We start from the raw sequence: 14,518 nt of genomic DNA, 5'->3' as shown, positions 1-14,518 counted from the left end.
GGGCCAATTGTGCGCTGCCCTATTGGACTCACAATCACGGCCGGTTGTGATATAACCTGGATTCGAACCAGGGAGTCTGTAGTGACCCCTCTAGCGCTGAGATGCAGTGCCTTAGACCGCTGCGCCACTCGGGAGCCCAAAACATCAAAATCATACATACTTTTACAGAATTTTGTAAATTATATACAACATTACAGCCTACAAAACAACTGTATTCCTTGCTTTACAGTTTTTTTTATACCCCCTGCTCCTGAACATTTCTCTTGGTGACTGGTTATTCAGCTTGTACACTATAGACAGCTATAGGCTGTACTAAAGACTGTTGACTTATTTTGCCATTAATTTATCGATGTGAAACTGCACATTCACCATTTATTCCACCAATACAGGCAATTTATGAAGCTACAGGAAAACTCGGTAGCAATATTGTGGCCTAATTAATGTAGTTTCCCTAAATTGGTGAAGCAATTCACCAAAACGTGCATAAATGAATAAGCGACGGCTGATGCAATCGAATCCTACAACGATTACACGAGAAGTAGAATGAGGAACCACTATACCCAAAACCTTTGCTGTCAGTAGAGCCACCTGGTCAATGGTGGTTTCGTCTCGAAGGGATACAGCTTTTGTCAAAAATTGACTTTCCGTAGCAGGTTTAGAATAACTTACGCAACAGCTTAGGATAATTAATGTAGCAGGTTGGGAGGAATAAGTTAAGGTTAGGAAATCGGTTAGGGTTAGCTAGAATGCACCAAAACAACTTTTGACGTCAATTCGACAAAAGCAATATTCAATAGTTGGTTCCACCCCCACGTGTAATACTGTTTCGTCAGACGCTCCCTACACTGTAGGCTGGACAATTGAAAGTCAAAATTCACCCAAGCCAGTGACGTTTCTGAATTTGTGAATAAATACTCGAGCGCCACGAACGAAAGATCGTGAATGCATGACATGAACTGATCGAGGAGAAGTTGCAGGAGGACACGATAAATTAATAAATAAAAGCCACATCATTTAGCTAGCTACGGCATTATTTTATCTGCCAAACGAAGAACACTGACAATGATGAACGGACAAATTAACGGTTTTCATAACTCCCTTATTGACGAGGACTGCTTCCTATTCACCTCGGAGTCGGTAGGAGAAGGACACCCTGGTAAGAACTAACTAGCTACAAATACACCCTATAATAAAAACGTATGACTGCTGTGTACTTATGTATTTAGATATAGGTAATAAACGTTAGCTTGCTAGCACACATGCAGGTCGGTGGTGCTTAGCCTAGATTGCTAGCTAACATGCTTAGCTAACTACCTGCAGATCAAACCATATTGCATAAAAGCCGCATGTGAGGCCCAACTGCATGCTGCTTGGTTTATTAGCCAGCTAACGTTAGCTACTTTGCTGAGCGTTGTTAACATGGCCTCTTGGACAATAACATCCGTCCTAGGGATTAAGTCGCTTAAAAAAAACATGTATGTTCTCGAGTCGTCATAAGTATGCCTAATTCAATAACGCGTTTGCCCGGACCGAGCCATAATATATTTCGAAGATTCAGACTAGTTTGCGCGCGTGCTCTCGGGGAACGCGACCTCTTCTCGCGTTTGTTGCTACGTAAGGACCTCTACAGAGACTGTATTAATTATTCCACCCTTGTCTCGACGGGTCATAGTTTAGTTTTAGACGTCCAAACAAATACGTTTTTATTTACACGTGAACCCTCGGAAATGGTGGTGGGTTTATCCCCACTGTACGGCTGCGAGTACAAGGTGTTCCCCGCTTCAGCCTCTCCCACCATCGCCATAATCCTGAGATATGGTACAATATGTGTATGACTGCAGTCAGGCTACGCAATGGTCTACTGTCATACAATCGCGCCAAGCATAATCCAAACAGAAGAGCACAACAATAATTCCCATCAGTCATGCCAGACGATATACATGTTCTGTTCAAGCAACCAACGTTGTACAAAATGTCTGTAGACTTGTGAAGTAGTGGTGCCAACTCTAGTCTTCCCCTTTTTTATATATAGATAAGATTTGCGACCAAATCAGTGATGCAGTGCTTGACGCCCATCTCAAACAGGATCCTGATGCCAAAGTTGCTTGTGGTAAGAAAAATGACCTCTCTATGATGTAACTTCTAGCTGTCCTGGAGTCAGCTGTGACCACATCAATGAAGCAGCTCATTAAACTCTTGATGCATCTTGTTAATATGTAGTAGGTCTATATTATGGCAACATTCCCCTGAGTTTTTTCCAGATGAGTATTGATGATGTGTCCTCTGAAAGGATGTGGTTATGTACTCTTCCACCTTTCTCAGAGACTGTTGCTAAGACTGGGATGATCCTGCTGGCAGGTGAGGTGACATCGCGTGCTACAGTGGACTATCAGAAGGTTGTTCGTGACACCATCCGCCACATTGGATACGATGACTCCTCCAAAGGTTTTGACTATAAGACCTGCAATGTGCTGGTGGCCCTAGAGCAGCAATCTCCAGACATTGCCCAGGGTGTTCACATTGACCGCAATGAGGAGGACATAGGGGCAGGGGACCAGGTAAGTGTTGGGCTGCAGAGGACTGCTGCAGTAGCAGTGTTATCTGTACATTTATCTGACTTATATGTATATATGCAGTTTTCCTTTCTGATGTAACAGTTCTATGTGTTCTATCCTCAGGGCCTGATGTTTGGTTATGCTACTGATGAGACTGAGGAGTGCATGCCCCTCACTATTATGCTCGCTCACAAGCTCAATGCTAAAATGGCTGAACTGCGTCGCAATGGCACCCTGCCCTGGCTCCGGCCTGACTCCAAGACCCAGGTAAGCTGCCAGTGTGTAATTGACGGGCGATTTACATTAGGTTAACTTGAGGAAGTGCCTGTAAAACTATTTTATCCTAGCTTGTTTATCACGCATCAGATAAGTGAATAAGAAATGCAATATTGCACTCTTTCCAACCTAGTTTGTGGCCAGCAGTATCTCCAGCATTGAATTAGTTTTAATCCATGCCTGATGTTGTACCACCCTGCTGACATTCTCTCTGTGTAGGTGACCGTTCAGTACCGCCAGGACCGTGGCGCCATGCTGCCAGTGCGTGTCCACACCATCGTGGTCTCTGTGCAGCATGATGAGGACATCTGCCTGGATGAGATGCGCGATGCTCTGAAGGAGAAGGTCGTCAAGGCTGTGGTGCCCTGCATTTACCTGGATGATGACACCATCTATCACATGCAGCCCAGTGGACGCTTTGTCATCGGAGGCCCACAGGTGAGACTAAGGGGTGGAGATAGGGGGGGGGCTGCTAAAGTAACTTTGATGGACGAGCTTGTTTCACTGATATATATTTTTTAGTACTGTTAGAATTATAGTACCAGTCCTAACTTACTACTTATTCAAGGGTTTTTCTTTATTTTTGTAATTTGTAGAATAACTTTTGACTGGTACTGTGTGTCTTGGTAAAAGAATGACCGTGAACTATACATCCTTTCCCTTGCAGGGTGACGCTGGCCTAACGGGTCGTAAGATCATTGTTGACACTTATGGAGGCTGGGGAGCCCATGGTGGAGGAGCCTTCTCAGGGAAGGACTACACTAAGGTGGACCGCTCTGCTGCCTATGCTGCCCGCTGGGTGGCCAAGTCTCTGGTTAAGGCAGAGCTGTGCAAGAGGGTCCTGGTTCAGGTGAGGGCAGGGTTATGTTGATACACCTCATGCATAGAAATCATAGGTGTGAAGGGGTGCCACAAAATCAACCCTAAAGTCTGCTGTATGTTTCTTCATCCATCTATGCTACATTAGGTTGCTTATGCCATCGGAGTGGCACACCCCCTCTCAATCTCCATTTTCCACTATGGCACATCCCAGAAGAGTGAGAGGGAGCTGCTGGACATCGTCAAGAAGAACTTTGACCTTCGTCCTGGTGTCATTGTCAGGTAAAGTATATGCCTCTATCCGAATCTCCCTCATGTTGCTCACGCTTCCTGTCTTTCTGTTCTGCCTATACTATCACAGCCAGTGTTCAGAGATGGTTCTAAGCCTTTACTGTATGATTACTGTTATACTGCTTTCTGTTTGGCTCTGTCAATCAGGGCTTGTGATCAGTTTGCTGACTCTGATATTCTACCCATTTCGCACCCAACCGGTCTTGCTTTCAATACCTGTACAGTATGTAATGTTAAAGCTTGGCGCATTGAGGTTGCTTCTGCTAGATGACATGTTTAATTACCCAGCATGGCTAAAGGTTTCCTGCTCATCCAATTGGAAGGTCATAGGGTTTCTCAGACCTTGTTAAAGTTCAATGCCATTTTATAAATGAGATCAGTGTGCTTTCCATCTCCAAGCTGAGGTCCCTACACTGCTCAAGGATGAGTTGATTGGCAGGGTAAGTGTCAACGCTTCACTCACCCTTCTTTATAAGCTGGCCTAATGAACCCTTCTGATCATGGTTTTCTTGCTGTGGCTCGACACTCCCTATTGGCTGGTTTGAGGGTTAACTGTTGCTCTGATGTCATTTCCTGTGACAGGCCTCTAAAATGAATCGATTGTGTATTCCAGGGAGCTGGAGCTGAAGAAGCCAATGTATCAGAGGACTGCTGCCTATGGCCACTTTGGCCGGGAATCCTTCCCATGGGAGGTGCCCAAAAAGCTCAAATACTAAACCTGTCAAGCTTTTTCCCCCAGGCCTGTTGGTGTATACTACAGAGAAGCCTGCATGGTCTTGGGGTGAAAGGCCCTTTAAACCCCCTTCCCTCTTAATGGCATATTAAAACCTGATCTACCCCTACACCTTCCCTCAAAATGCACCCCAATCCCCCCTTTCTAACTCCGCTCTTATCTGTACTGTCTTTTTGCTGTTAGTAGTATAAGCTCTAATGTTCTCAAATATTTCAGGAAAGTAATGTTAAGAGAATAAAAGGGTGTTAGCTAGGTACCTGAATCACTGAAATGTGCTTCATTGTCCCCTTTGAGGAGGTCCTGAAGTACCCTGGTCTTCTACTGATGTCCCTCACTACAACTCCTAGCCCCTGCCCAGCCTTAACCAAACTGCAATATTTACACTTTCTTTAGTATCTGGCCTTAGCTGTCCTTATACTTGATCAGTTTGGGAATATTTTGTTACCGTTAAGTCGGACTTACCAAGGCTGCACATGTATCATGTTAATTTACTGGTGCTATGGATTTAAAGGACACCACTCGAAGCAAACGGTTTAGGGATGCAGTATTGATTGGGGATCCCCATTAGATACTCTTCCTGGGGTCCAAACAGTAATGCCCCTAATCTTCCTTTTAGTGTAGACTTATTTTTTTATTTTTTTTTAGTCTGGTTTTGTGAGCCCATAATCCTTCTCCCTCACCTTTTTTCAAGCTTTAACTTCAATTATCCTTGTGGAGGATATAAAAAGGGCACGGTTTTAAGGGTCAGTGGTTGCTGTTTTTCAAAAATGCTATGCATTGCATGCTGAGTAACAAACACATTTTTATTGTCAAGTTCTTGAATAAGCAGAGTAAAGTCTGATGCCCCTGCAGATGTCTGTGCTGTTTTCTGACGTAATACAGAAAAGTCAGAAGCTGCTATGTCACTGCGACAGTCTGTAGGGGTGTTTGATTTTATACTTGTAATTGTTTAAAATATTCTCATTGGATTGTCCTAATGTTGAAGTTTCAATTTTAAACAACTCCTTCAAACGGTATTTTAATTTCCTTCTGTTATTTACATTTGACATAAAATGGCTTAAGGTCAAGGCCCTCTTTCCTTGGGTATTGGTGGCAGTTGTAGCTACAAATAAACCACCATTTTTATCCTGAAGGAGAGCTGTATTTGCCACAATGGCATAGCTCTTACTACTGGCAAACAATATAAAATAAACCTTTTTTTAAATATTTATTTGTTCTCTGAAACTTGCCATGGCTTCAGAAGGCAGCTTAAAAGTTTTAATCACATTTTAACTTGACTGAATGCCATAACTTAACATTTTTCAGTCTTTCTCTCGTGGTTCCAAAGTGTCATACAGAAAAGCTTTGGTCTGCTTCCACAGGGAACGGTCACTGGCTGATGTGATGAGTGTTGCTATTTTGACCACAGATTATTTTGGGTGTGATTGTATTAACCATACAAGTCTGTTTGCCTAACTCCCCCACCTTATCCTTACATGAAGATGGCAAAGTTTGGCTGGTGTTGTACAGAGAAACCAGCCTTGTTTACAAGCTGTCTCTTGTATGGATGGGGTTTCCCCTTGGAGCTTTGGTTTTGTTTCCTGTTACCACTCGAAGACTAGTCTGCTGGCTACTGTGAGTAAGGGTGCCTTTTCTATTTCCTCCCCCAATCCCTGTATTGAACCCATTCCCCCCTCCTGTTCTCTATCAACATGCATCTGACATCCTGAAGAACAGGAAGCTTGTCTCAATTCTGTCTTGAGGTTGGCTACTGATACCTCATGTCAAAGAAATGAAATAAATGGCTACTTTCCTTCATGAAGCATGTTTCTGGTGTCTCATTCCTTGTCTTTTTTTTTTCTTTTTTTTTTACTGTATTTGAAAAGATTACTTGATTTTAATTGTCTAGCTAGATCTTTGTGCACAATCGTCTGACCAGTGCTACCACAAAGTCATAAGTAGCTAATGGTGTCAATCGTGGGTGGTGGTGTAATATAAAGTAACACATTGTAATTAGCCATAATCCCATGTTTCTGGGTATTTAAGCCATGGGGAACACCTGCTGTTCTATAACTGATTACGCAGCACAGAACTGTTAACCTGAAATGCCATCTGGACACTACTGCGCTTTTATGTAATGGTAGTATCTTGCCTTAAAGTGATTCCACCCAAGTCCTTGACAGTTTTATGGGGGCTGTGCAAGGGTGTTTTTCCCCCAATAGTGACTTGTTAGGATGACTATTTAATCACGAAAAAATGAGAAATTACACCGTGTATAGTGTACCAGCTTGACTTTCTCAACACTTGCATGTGGGTAGTGGACACTGTTGGTGATTTACCTACTTAAAATATGACCCACCCAATGTTTTTCTCCATGAGTATCTTTCATACTTACAACTGGATTAATCCAGGATCAAGTTGAAGGGCAAACAATCGTCAAGATAAGAGCTTCTCTTGTGGTATTTACTGTTAACCAATCACCTCACAGAATGTGCGCACACCTCCTTGGACCACTGACAGAAATAATTCCTTCGTGCAAGGTGTACAGTAAGGTTACCAAGACAATGACTTGTTTTACCTGCAGGCGTGTAGCAACAATGTAAACATGTGCATAATGTACATTTAGTTATGCAGTGATTACATTGTCCTAAAACATTTAATTAGTGTAATGACAAACCAATGTAATGACCTAAAATCACTCATAGCATGCTTCATTAAGTGTCACACACTTGAACACTTTGTATTTACATGCCACAACTAAAGTTGCAAAGGGCAGGTATATTACTGGAATGTTTACCAGCAAACTACCAGATGTTGCATTGAAATTTTAGTAGTATTTTGCTAAAAGATTTGATGCACACACACACATTTAGACAGACAGACAGACTCAATAACTGATGGCCTCACTGACTGACTGGGTGTGTATTGGGGGTCGATTGTGTCATTTGAAAGTCTTGATATTACTGCTAAAGTCAGGTTTAGAGCTATGATTTAGGAATGGGGTTTGGTGTGTAGTCTGCTACTAGTGAAGCATGATACTTCATATGCATGAAAATACAGTGAATATTAAATTATTGGTTAAAGTTCTTAACACTATTCATGTTAATTTGACATTATTGGCAATTTATTACATTAAATGCATTATAAAATTAGCTATTACATGATTGGCATTTTATTACATCATCAGTTGCTATAAAAAGGTACAAACTGCAAATCCCTGCTTTTCATTATTAAAGAGGCAGAGGCAGTCAGTAAAGGTTGAGATATAGTTTGAGGTCTGAAGACAGCACTGTTCTTTGAGGGTACAAATCTACCATGTCTTAGGAGGTGGTCTTTAATGTAAAATATACCGTCTTAGCCCAGTATTATTCCACTTCCTGATTTAGAAATAAACCCCCACCTTTCTCCGTACGGATTGTTCTATCTGCTTCCCAAAAAGTACAACTGCTTTGTTCTGTAGTATTCAGAGCATGATCGGTAATATTAACACTCTCAGGCAGACCATTTACATCAGCAGTCAAATCCTGTTCAGTTCGTTACTCAGAATCCAAATAAAAGCTGTAACTTGCTGTTCTAAATGAGTAATCATTTGCGCTGGCTCCCTTCTAATAACTTGGGTGGTCATCGGACGCTCTGGTACATTGTGACACATTTGTCTGGCTGCCTTTTTGATCTAATTAATAGATTTCATAGTCTGCTCAACCCAGAGTCTGCGCCATCTCGAAGGGGATTGGGGATCAACGTTGTGCTATGTTAGCCTGGGCACCATTTTGTTTCTGTCTTTTCTGGCTTATCGCCATCTTGGCAAGGCAACAAAACAGATTTGTTGAACAGTTGAGTAGCCTCGCCTATAGGCCAGGGGTCTCCAACCCTGTTCCTGGAGAGCTCCCCTCCTGTAAGTTCTCTCTCAAACTGAACCATGTTATTTACAACTCGGGTTAATCAGCCACCTAATTATTTGAATCAGTTGTGCTAGATTAAGGTTGTAGTGAAAACATACAGGGCGGAATCTCTCCAGGAACAGGGTTGGAGAGCCCTGCTAGAGTGGTGTATGTACAGCTTGTACATTCATTTGTCAAACTTAGTTTGTTTTGTGTCATGGTCTTGTGCCAGAGTTGCCTCCCTAAAGAGATTAGCAAACCTACATCTAAACAAGCATGGCAGCTACTGTGTGTGTGGAGGTTTGTAGCCTTGATAGTGGCTCAGATGGCGTCTGCTTTAGGACGCCTAAAGCCTTCAAACTCAACTCTGGACCTTGAAGCCAGTTCCACTGCATGTTTTCATTGTTTCCCACTGATCAGGGACTGATTTAGACCTGGGACACCATGTGTGTGCAATTGATTATCAGGTAAAACAGCAGGCTCCAGATCTCGTAGGGTAAGAGTTTGAATACCTCTGCCCTAAAGGAAATCTCACTCACCCTTCCTGGACAAAAATATCTAGGTGACACTTGACTCCCCTAAGGATCAGCGTTCACTCGGCTTACTTGCTCCCAGAGATAGAGGTAAAAGAGCAATACGAAGAGTGATGTGTATTCATGGGGCCAAGGGAAGCCAGGCTTCCTCCAATAATTGACCAGGAAAAACATATTAAATAATTTCTTTCATCTCAGTGTTTCATAATTTTCCTTCAATTAGTAAGAGGCTGAATGCATCTCACCGGAGAAAGCATCCGAGCGAGTGAAACAGCGCCACTGTCTCTGTATGTGTAGGCCATCTATCTGATGCTGTCTGGTGGAAAAGAGTATGACATTGTTGCCGCCCATAGCAACAAAATAGCGCCCAAAGAAATGGCAGCAGTTTTACGGGCGCCCAAACAATTGTGCTATTATGTGGGGGGGGGGGGGGGTTCACATTATTTGTAACTTATTTTGTACATAATGGCAAAAAAGAGATTCTGGATATCAGGACAGCGATCACTCACCTTGGATTAGACAAAGATTTTTTTCTTCAACAAGCAAGACGCACAGGACTTTCTCCAAACATCTGACAGGGCCAACATCCCTGTTATTTGCAAGAGGAAGCGACGCAGGTACAAAGGACAAAGAGCCGGATGCCTGGTCAGGACCCGGAAAAGGCAAGTGGGAAAGCTACCGTTACCGTCAATACTACTCGCCAACGTGCAGTCATTGGACAATAAACTAGACGAGGTACGATCACGAATATCCTACCAATGGGACATCAAAAACTTTAATATCCTATGTCTCACAGAATCGTGGCTGAATGACGACATGGATATTCTGCTAGCGGGATTTACGCTGCACCGGCAAGATAGAACAGCACACATTAATGTGCACACAGTAAGATGAGGGGGGGGGTGTGTGTGCATATTTGTAAATAACAGCTGGTGCACGAAATCTGAGGAAGTCTCTAGATTTTGCTCGCCTGAAGTAGAGTATATTGTGATAAACTGCAGGCCACTACTTGCCTAGAGAGTTTTAAGTTATACTTTTCGTGGCTGTTTATTTACCACCACAGACAGATGCTGGCACTTAGACCGCACTCAGTCAGCTGTATAAGGAAATAAGCAAACAGGAAACCACTCACCCAGAGGCGGTGCTCCTAGTGGCCGGAGACTTTAATGCAGGGAAACTGAAATCAGTTCTACCAAATTTCCATCAACATGTTAAATGTGTAACCAGAGTGAAAACAATTCTAGATCACCTGTACTCCACACACAGAAACGCGTACAAAGCTCTCCCTCGCCCTCCATTTGGTAAATCCGACCACAACTCTATCCTCCTGATTCCGGCTTACAAGCAAAAATGAAAGCAGGGAGCACAAGTGACTCGGTCTATAAAAAAAGTGGTCAGATGAAGCAGATGCTAAACTACAGAACTGTTTTGCTATCACAGACTGGAACATGTTCCGGGATTCTTCCGATGGCATTGAGGAGTACACCACATCAGTCACTGGCTTCATCAATAAGTGCATCGAGGACGTCATCCCCACAGTGACTGTACATACATACCCCAACCAGAAGCCATGGATTACAGGCAACATTTGCACTGAGCTAAAGGGTAGAGCCGCCGCTTTCAAGATGCGGGACTCTAACCCGGAAGCTTACAAGAAATCGTGCTATGCCCTGCGATGAACCATCAAACAGGCAAAGCGTCAATACAGGGCTAAGATTGCTCGCTTTGAGGCAAGCAACACTGAGGCATGCATGAGAGCATCAGCTGTTCCGGATGACTGTGTGATCACGCTCTCCGTAGCCGACGTGAGTAAGACCTTTAAACAGGTCAACATACACAAGGCTGCGGTGCCAGAAGGATTACCAGGATGTGTGCTCCGGGCATGTGCTGACCACCTGTCATTTGTCTTCACTGACATTTTTAACATGTCCCTGATTGAGTCTGTAATACCAACATGTTCTAAGCAGACAACCATAGTCCCTGTGTCCAACAAAATGACTACAGACCCATAGCACTCACGTCCGTAGCCACAAAGTGCTTTGAAAGGTTGGTAATGGTTCACATCAACACCATTATCCCAGAAACGCTAGACCCACCCTATTTTGCATATCGCCCAAACAGATCCACAGATGATGCAATCTCTATTGCACTCCACACTGCCCTTTCCCACCTAGACAAAATGAACATGTGAGAATGCTATTCATTGACTGCAGCTTAGCGTTCAACACCATAGTACCCTCAAAGCTCATCACTAAGCTAAGGATCCTGGGACTAAACACCTGCCTCTGCAACTGGATCCTGGACTTCCTGATGGGCCGCCCCCAGGTGATGAGGGTAGGTAGCAACACATCTGCCACGTTGATCCTCAACTGGAGCTCCCCAGGGGTGTGTGCTCAGTCCCCTCCTGTTCACCGACGACTGCATGGCCAGGCACGACGCCAACACCATCATTAAGTTTGCAGACGACACAACAGTGGTAGGCCTAATCACTGACAACGATGAGCCTACAGGGAGGAGGTCAGAGACCTGGCCAGGTGGTGCCAGAATAACAACCTATCAGTCAACGTAACCAAGACTAAAGAGATTATTGTGGACAACAGGAAAAGGAGGACCGAGCACGCCCCCATTCTCATCGACAGGTTGAGAGCTTCAAGTTCCTCAGTGTCCACATCAACAACAAACTGTCATGGTCCAAACACACCAAGACAGTTGTGCAGAGGGCACGACAAAGCCGATTCCACCTCAGGAAACTAAAAAGATTTGGCATGGGCCCTGAGATCCTCAAAAGGTTCTACAGCTGCAACATCGAGAACATTGCCAATTGCTCGGCCTCTGGCCGCAAGACACTGCAGAGGCTAGTGCGTACGGCCCAGTAGCTGTCTGCCATCCAGGACCTCTACACCAGGCAGTGTCAGAGGAAGGCCCTAAAAATTATCGTAACCCCAGCCACCCCAGTCATAGACTGTTCTCTCTACTACCGCATGGCAAGTGGCACTGGAGTGCCAAGTCTAGGACAAAAAGGCTTCAACAGTTTGTACCCCCAAGCCATAAGACTCCTGAACAGGTAATCAAATGGCTACCCAGACTATTTGCATTGTGTGCCTCCCCCAACCCCTCTTTTTACGCTGCTGCTACTCTCTGTTTATCATACATGCATAGTCACTTTAACTATACATTCATGTACATACTACCTAAATTGGGCCAACCAACCAGTGCTCCCGCACATTGGCTAACCCGGGCTATCTGCATCGTGTCCCACCCACCACCCCCTCTTTTACGCTACTGCTACTCTCGGTTCATCATATATGCATAGTCACTTTAACCTTATCTACATATACACACTACGTTGATATATACACACTACCTCAAGCCTGACTAAAAGGTGTCTGTACTTTTATAGCCTGTCTTTTTACTGTTGTTTTATTTCTTCACCTACCCATTGTTCACCTAATACATTTTTTGCACTATTGGTTAGAGCCTGTAAGTAAGCATTTCACTGTAAGGTCTACTACACCTGTTGTATTCGGCGTAAGTGACAAATTAACTTTGATTTGAATGCAAGGGAAGCCACCGAGCACTTGGCCTCCCTTGAAAAGTATAAAATAATAGCTAATCAGCATTGAGCTAAAGTGAGTGAGCTCAACTGTGAATGGTCCTGGTTTGGATTTGGCGTCACTCCTATCAAATCTCATCAAAAGCATAAGTCATTGACAGAAACAACTTGAATTGCGTTGTTGTCCTCCGGTTGCTATCTAGCTAGCTAAAATTGCCCCTTTCCTAAATTAGCCATGGATGGAGATAGGGATTTGGACTTGTGGTTATACTTAATTCTCCGTACTGGCCAATCATTATAACGGTGATTCTGATCCAACCATTTTTTCATACATTGTCCCCCTGACCTATGAGGATGGAAGTTCAATATGTAGCTAAATGTAGAAGGATAATGTTAACTAACATTGCCCATGAAAGGAAGTTAGGCTAGCTAGCAAGCATTTTAGCCAGGTAGCATAACAAAAAATAAGTGTGTACTCTATGACAGAGTGACAGACCGTTTCGTTTACATGAAAGAGAAGAGGATTGCAATGGCATTTCTCCAGAAGTAGGATGAGTCAACATGTTTTTTTTCTACTTGCACGAACGTGCACACACAGAAATCAGAACCATGGACAGCCACATCATATTTAGCTTACATTGATTGGACTAAATTGTTTTTGGTATCTTTTTGTTGTCACAATTAGACTTACAGGTGATCTGATGTTAAAATGTTGAATTTGAAATGGTGCTGGAATAGTGGTGGCAGCTCCTTCTGTTTTCTTTGCGACTTGCGGTAACTCTGTGGTTGTAAAGCAATAGTTGTTTAGTGGTCGGAAAACATTAACTTGATGGACCATGCTGTAGTGTTTTGTCACATGCAATATGCTTTGTGGACTTCACCAGACAGAGGTTGCTCTCCGGTTTTGTGATGAAACAAAAAGGTGTGGAGGCAACGTTACTGAATATACAAAAGGGGTGTTTAATGTGGTTGTCTCGTGTGTGTGTGTGTGTTTGCACATGGCAAGCATTTGTAAATTCACAGAACAGTACACAGTTAGTCACTCACCCTTTACCATGGCAAAATTGGTTTGACATTGGATAGCCTCTCTCTGGCTCTAGTTAGGGATTGTCAATGAATTACAGAAAGTACTAAGAGGGCTGGGAAAGCAATTATTTTAGATGGAAGCTAGGGATTGGGCTGGGAGATGCTACTTTTTCACCCTACAAAGATGACATATCTGATAATGTTGCATCATACTGTCACCCTAACCCTGCAGCGCCATACTCCTAACCTTGGCCAAAGAGCCAACTGGCCTGATCATGACCTTCTCACCATGACACTGCCCTTGCCCCCAATGTCCATTCTTGGAATCCATAGAGACTCAAAGGACTTTAGCCACCAACCCTTCATATCAAAGTCTGTGAGCTAAGAATGTACCAGAATGTAAAATAACAATTTCCATAGGTTTCCTGATACATCCTCTACACAGCATTGTTTAGTCTCATCTCTAAGGCTCTATAAACCTGTCACACACATGTACTGTCCTTTCACCTCTTTGTTTACTTTCAGTTGTTGCCATGTCACCAGAGTTAGTTAGTCTGTCCCTTACTTGTCTAACTCCTAGAGAAAACACTTCCCAAGGTGACACATTTACCTACAGTATAGTTTTATAACAATTCACCCCTTCAAGAGAAGGCCAACAACTGTGGAATTGTTCTGGCACAAAGGTGGTTCAGGCTTGATTGAAACACTCTTCCACTAACCCTTTCAGGTATGACTGAAACTACATTCATAGTTGTTGGTCACATATACACTACATGACCAAAAGTATCTAGACACCTGCATGTTGAACATCTCCTTCCAAAATTATGGGTATTAATATGGTGTAGGTCCCCCCTTTGCTGCTATAACAGCCT

General features: G+C 43.4%; 1 protein-coding gene across 2 annotated transcripts; it reads left to right on the top strand.

Annotated features, from left to right (window-relative positions):
• Positions 1-844: 844 nt before the first annotated feature.
• On the top strand, positions 845-6,475 carry LOC135514051 (S-adenosylmethionine synthase). Of its 2 annotated transcripts, XM_064937217.1 has the most exons (8): positions 845-1,156; positions 2,033-2,110; positions 2,323-2,558; positions 2,679-2,822; positions 3,051-3,269; positions 3,499-3,681; positions 3,799-3,932; positions 4,555-6,475. In XM_064937217.1, the coding sequence occupies exons 1-8, from the start codon at positions 1,063-1,065 to the stop codon at positions 4,655-4,657; spliced, it is 1,191 nt and encodes a 396-aa protein (XP_064793289.1). In that variant the 5' UTR covers positions 845-1,062; the 3' UTR covers positions 4,658-6,475. The 2 variants fall into 2 exon arrangements, with proteins under 2 accessions (XP_064793289.1, XP_064793290.1); XM_064937218.1 differs by lacking the exon at positions 4,555-6,475 and having other exon boundaries at positions 3,799-3,936.
• Positions 6,476-14,518: the final 8,043 nt, after the last annotated feature.

The sequence above is a fragment of the Oncorhynchus masou genome, chromosome 25 (assembly GCF_036934945.1).
Source record: "Oncorhynchus masou masou isolate Uvic2021 chromosome 25, UVic_Omas_1.1, whole genome shotgun sequence".
NCBI classification, from domain to species: Eukaryota; Metazoa; Chordata; class Actinopteri; order Salmoniformes; family Salmonidae; genus Oncorhynchus; species Oncorhynchus masou.
Note: the sequence above shows the minus strand (reverse complement) of the source record. Positions and strands in the feature narration are given on the sequence as shown.

What these genes read in the sequence shown, in the direction of transcription:
- LOC135514051 (XM_064937217.1), top strand. Translation starts at nt 1,063, where the DNA reads ATGATGAACGGACAAATTAACGGTTTTCATAACTCCCTTATTGACGAG. An exon ending in ACATAGGGGCAGGGGACCAG is followed by an intron (nt 2,559 to 2,678) that starts GTAAGTGTTGGG and finishes TTCTATCCTCAG; the next exon opens with GGCCTGATGTTTGGTTATGC. An exon ending in GCAAGAGGGTCCTGGTTCAG is followed by an intron (nt 3,682 to 3,798) that starts GTGAGGGCAGGG and finishes ATGCTACATTAG; the next exon opens with GTTGCTTATGCCATCGGAGT.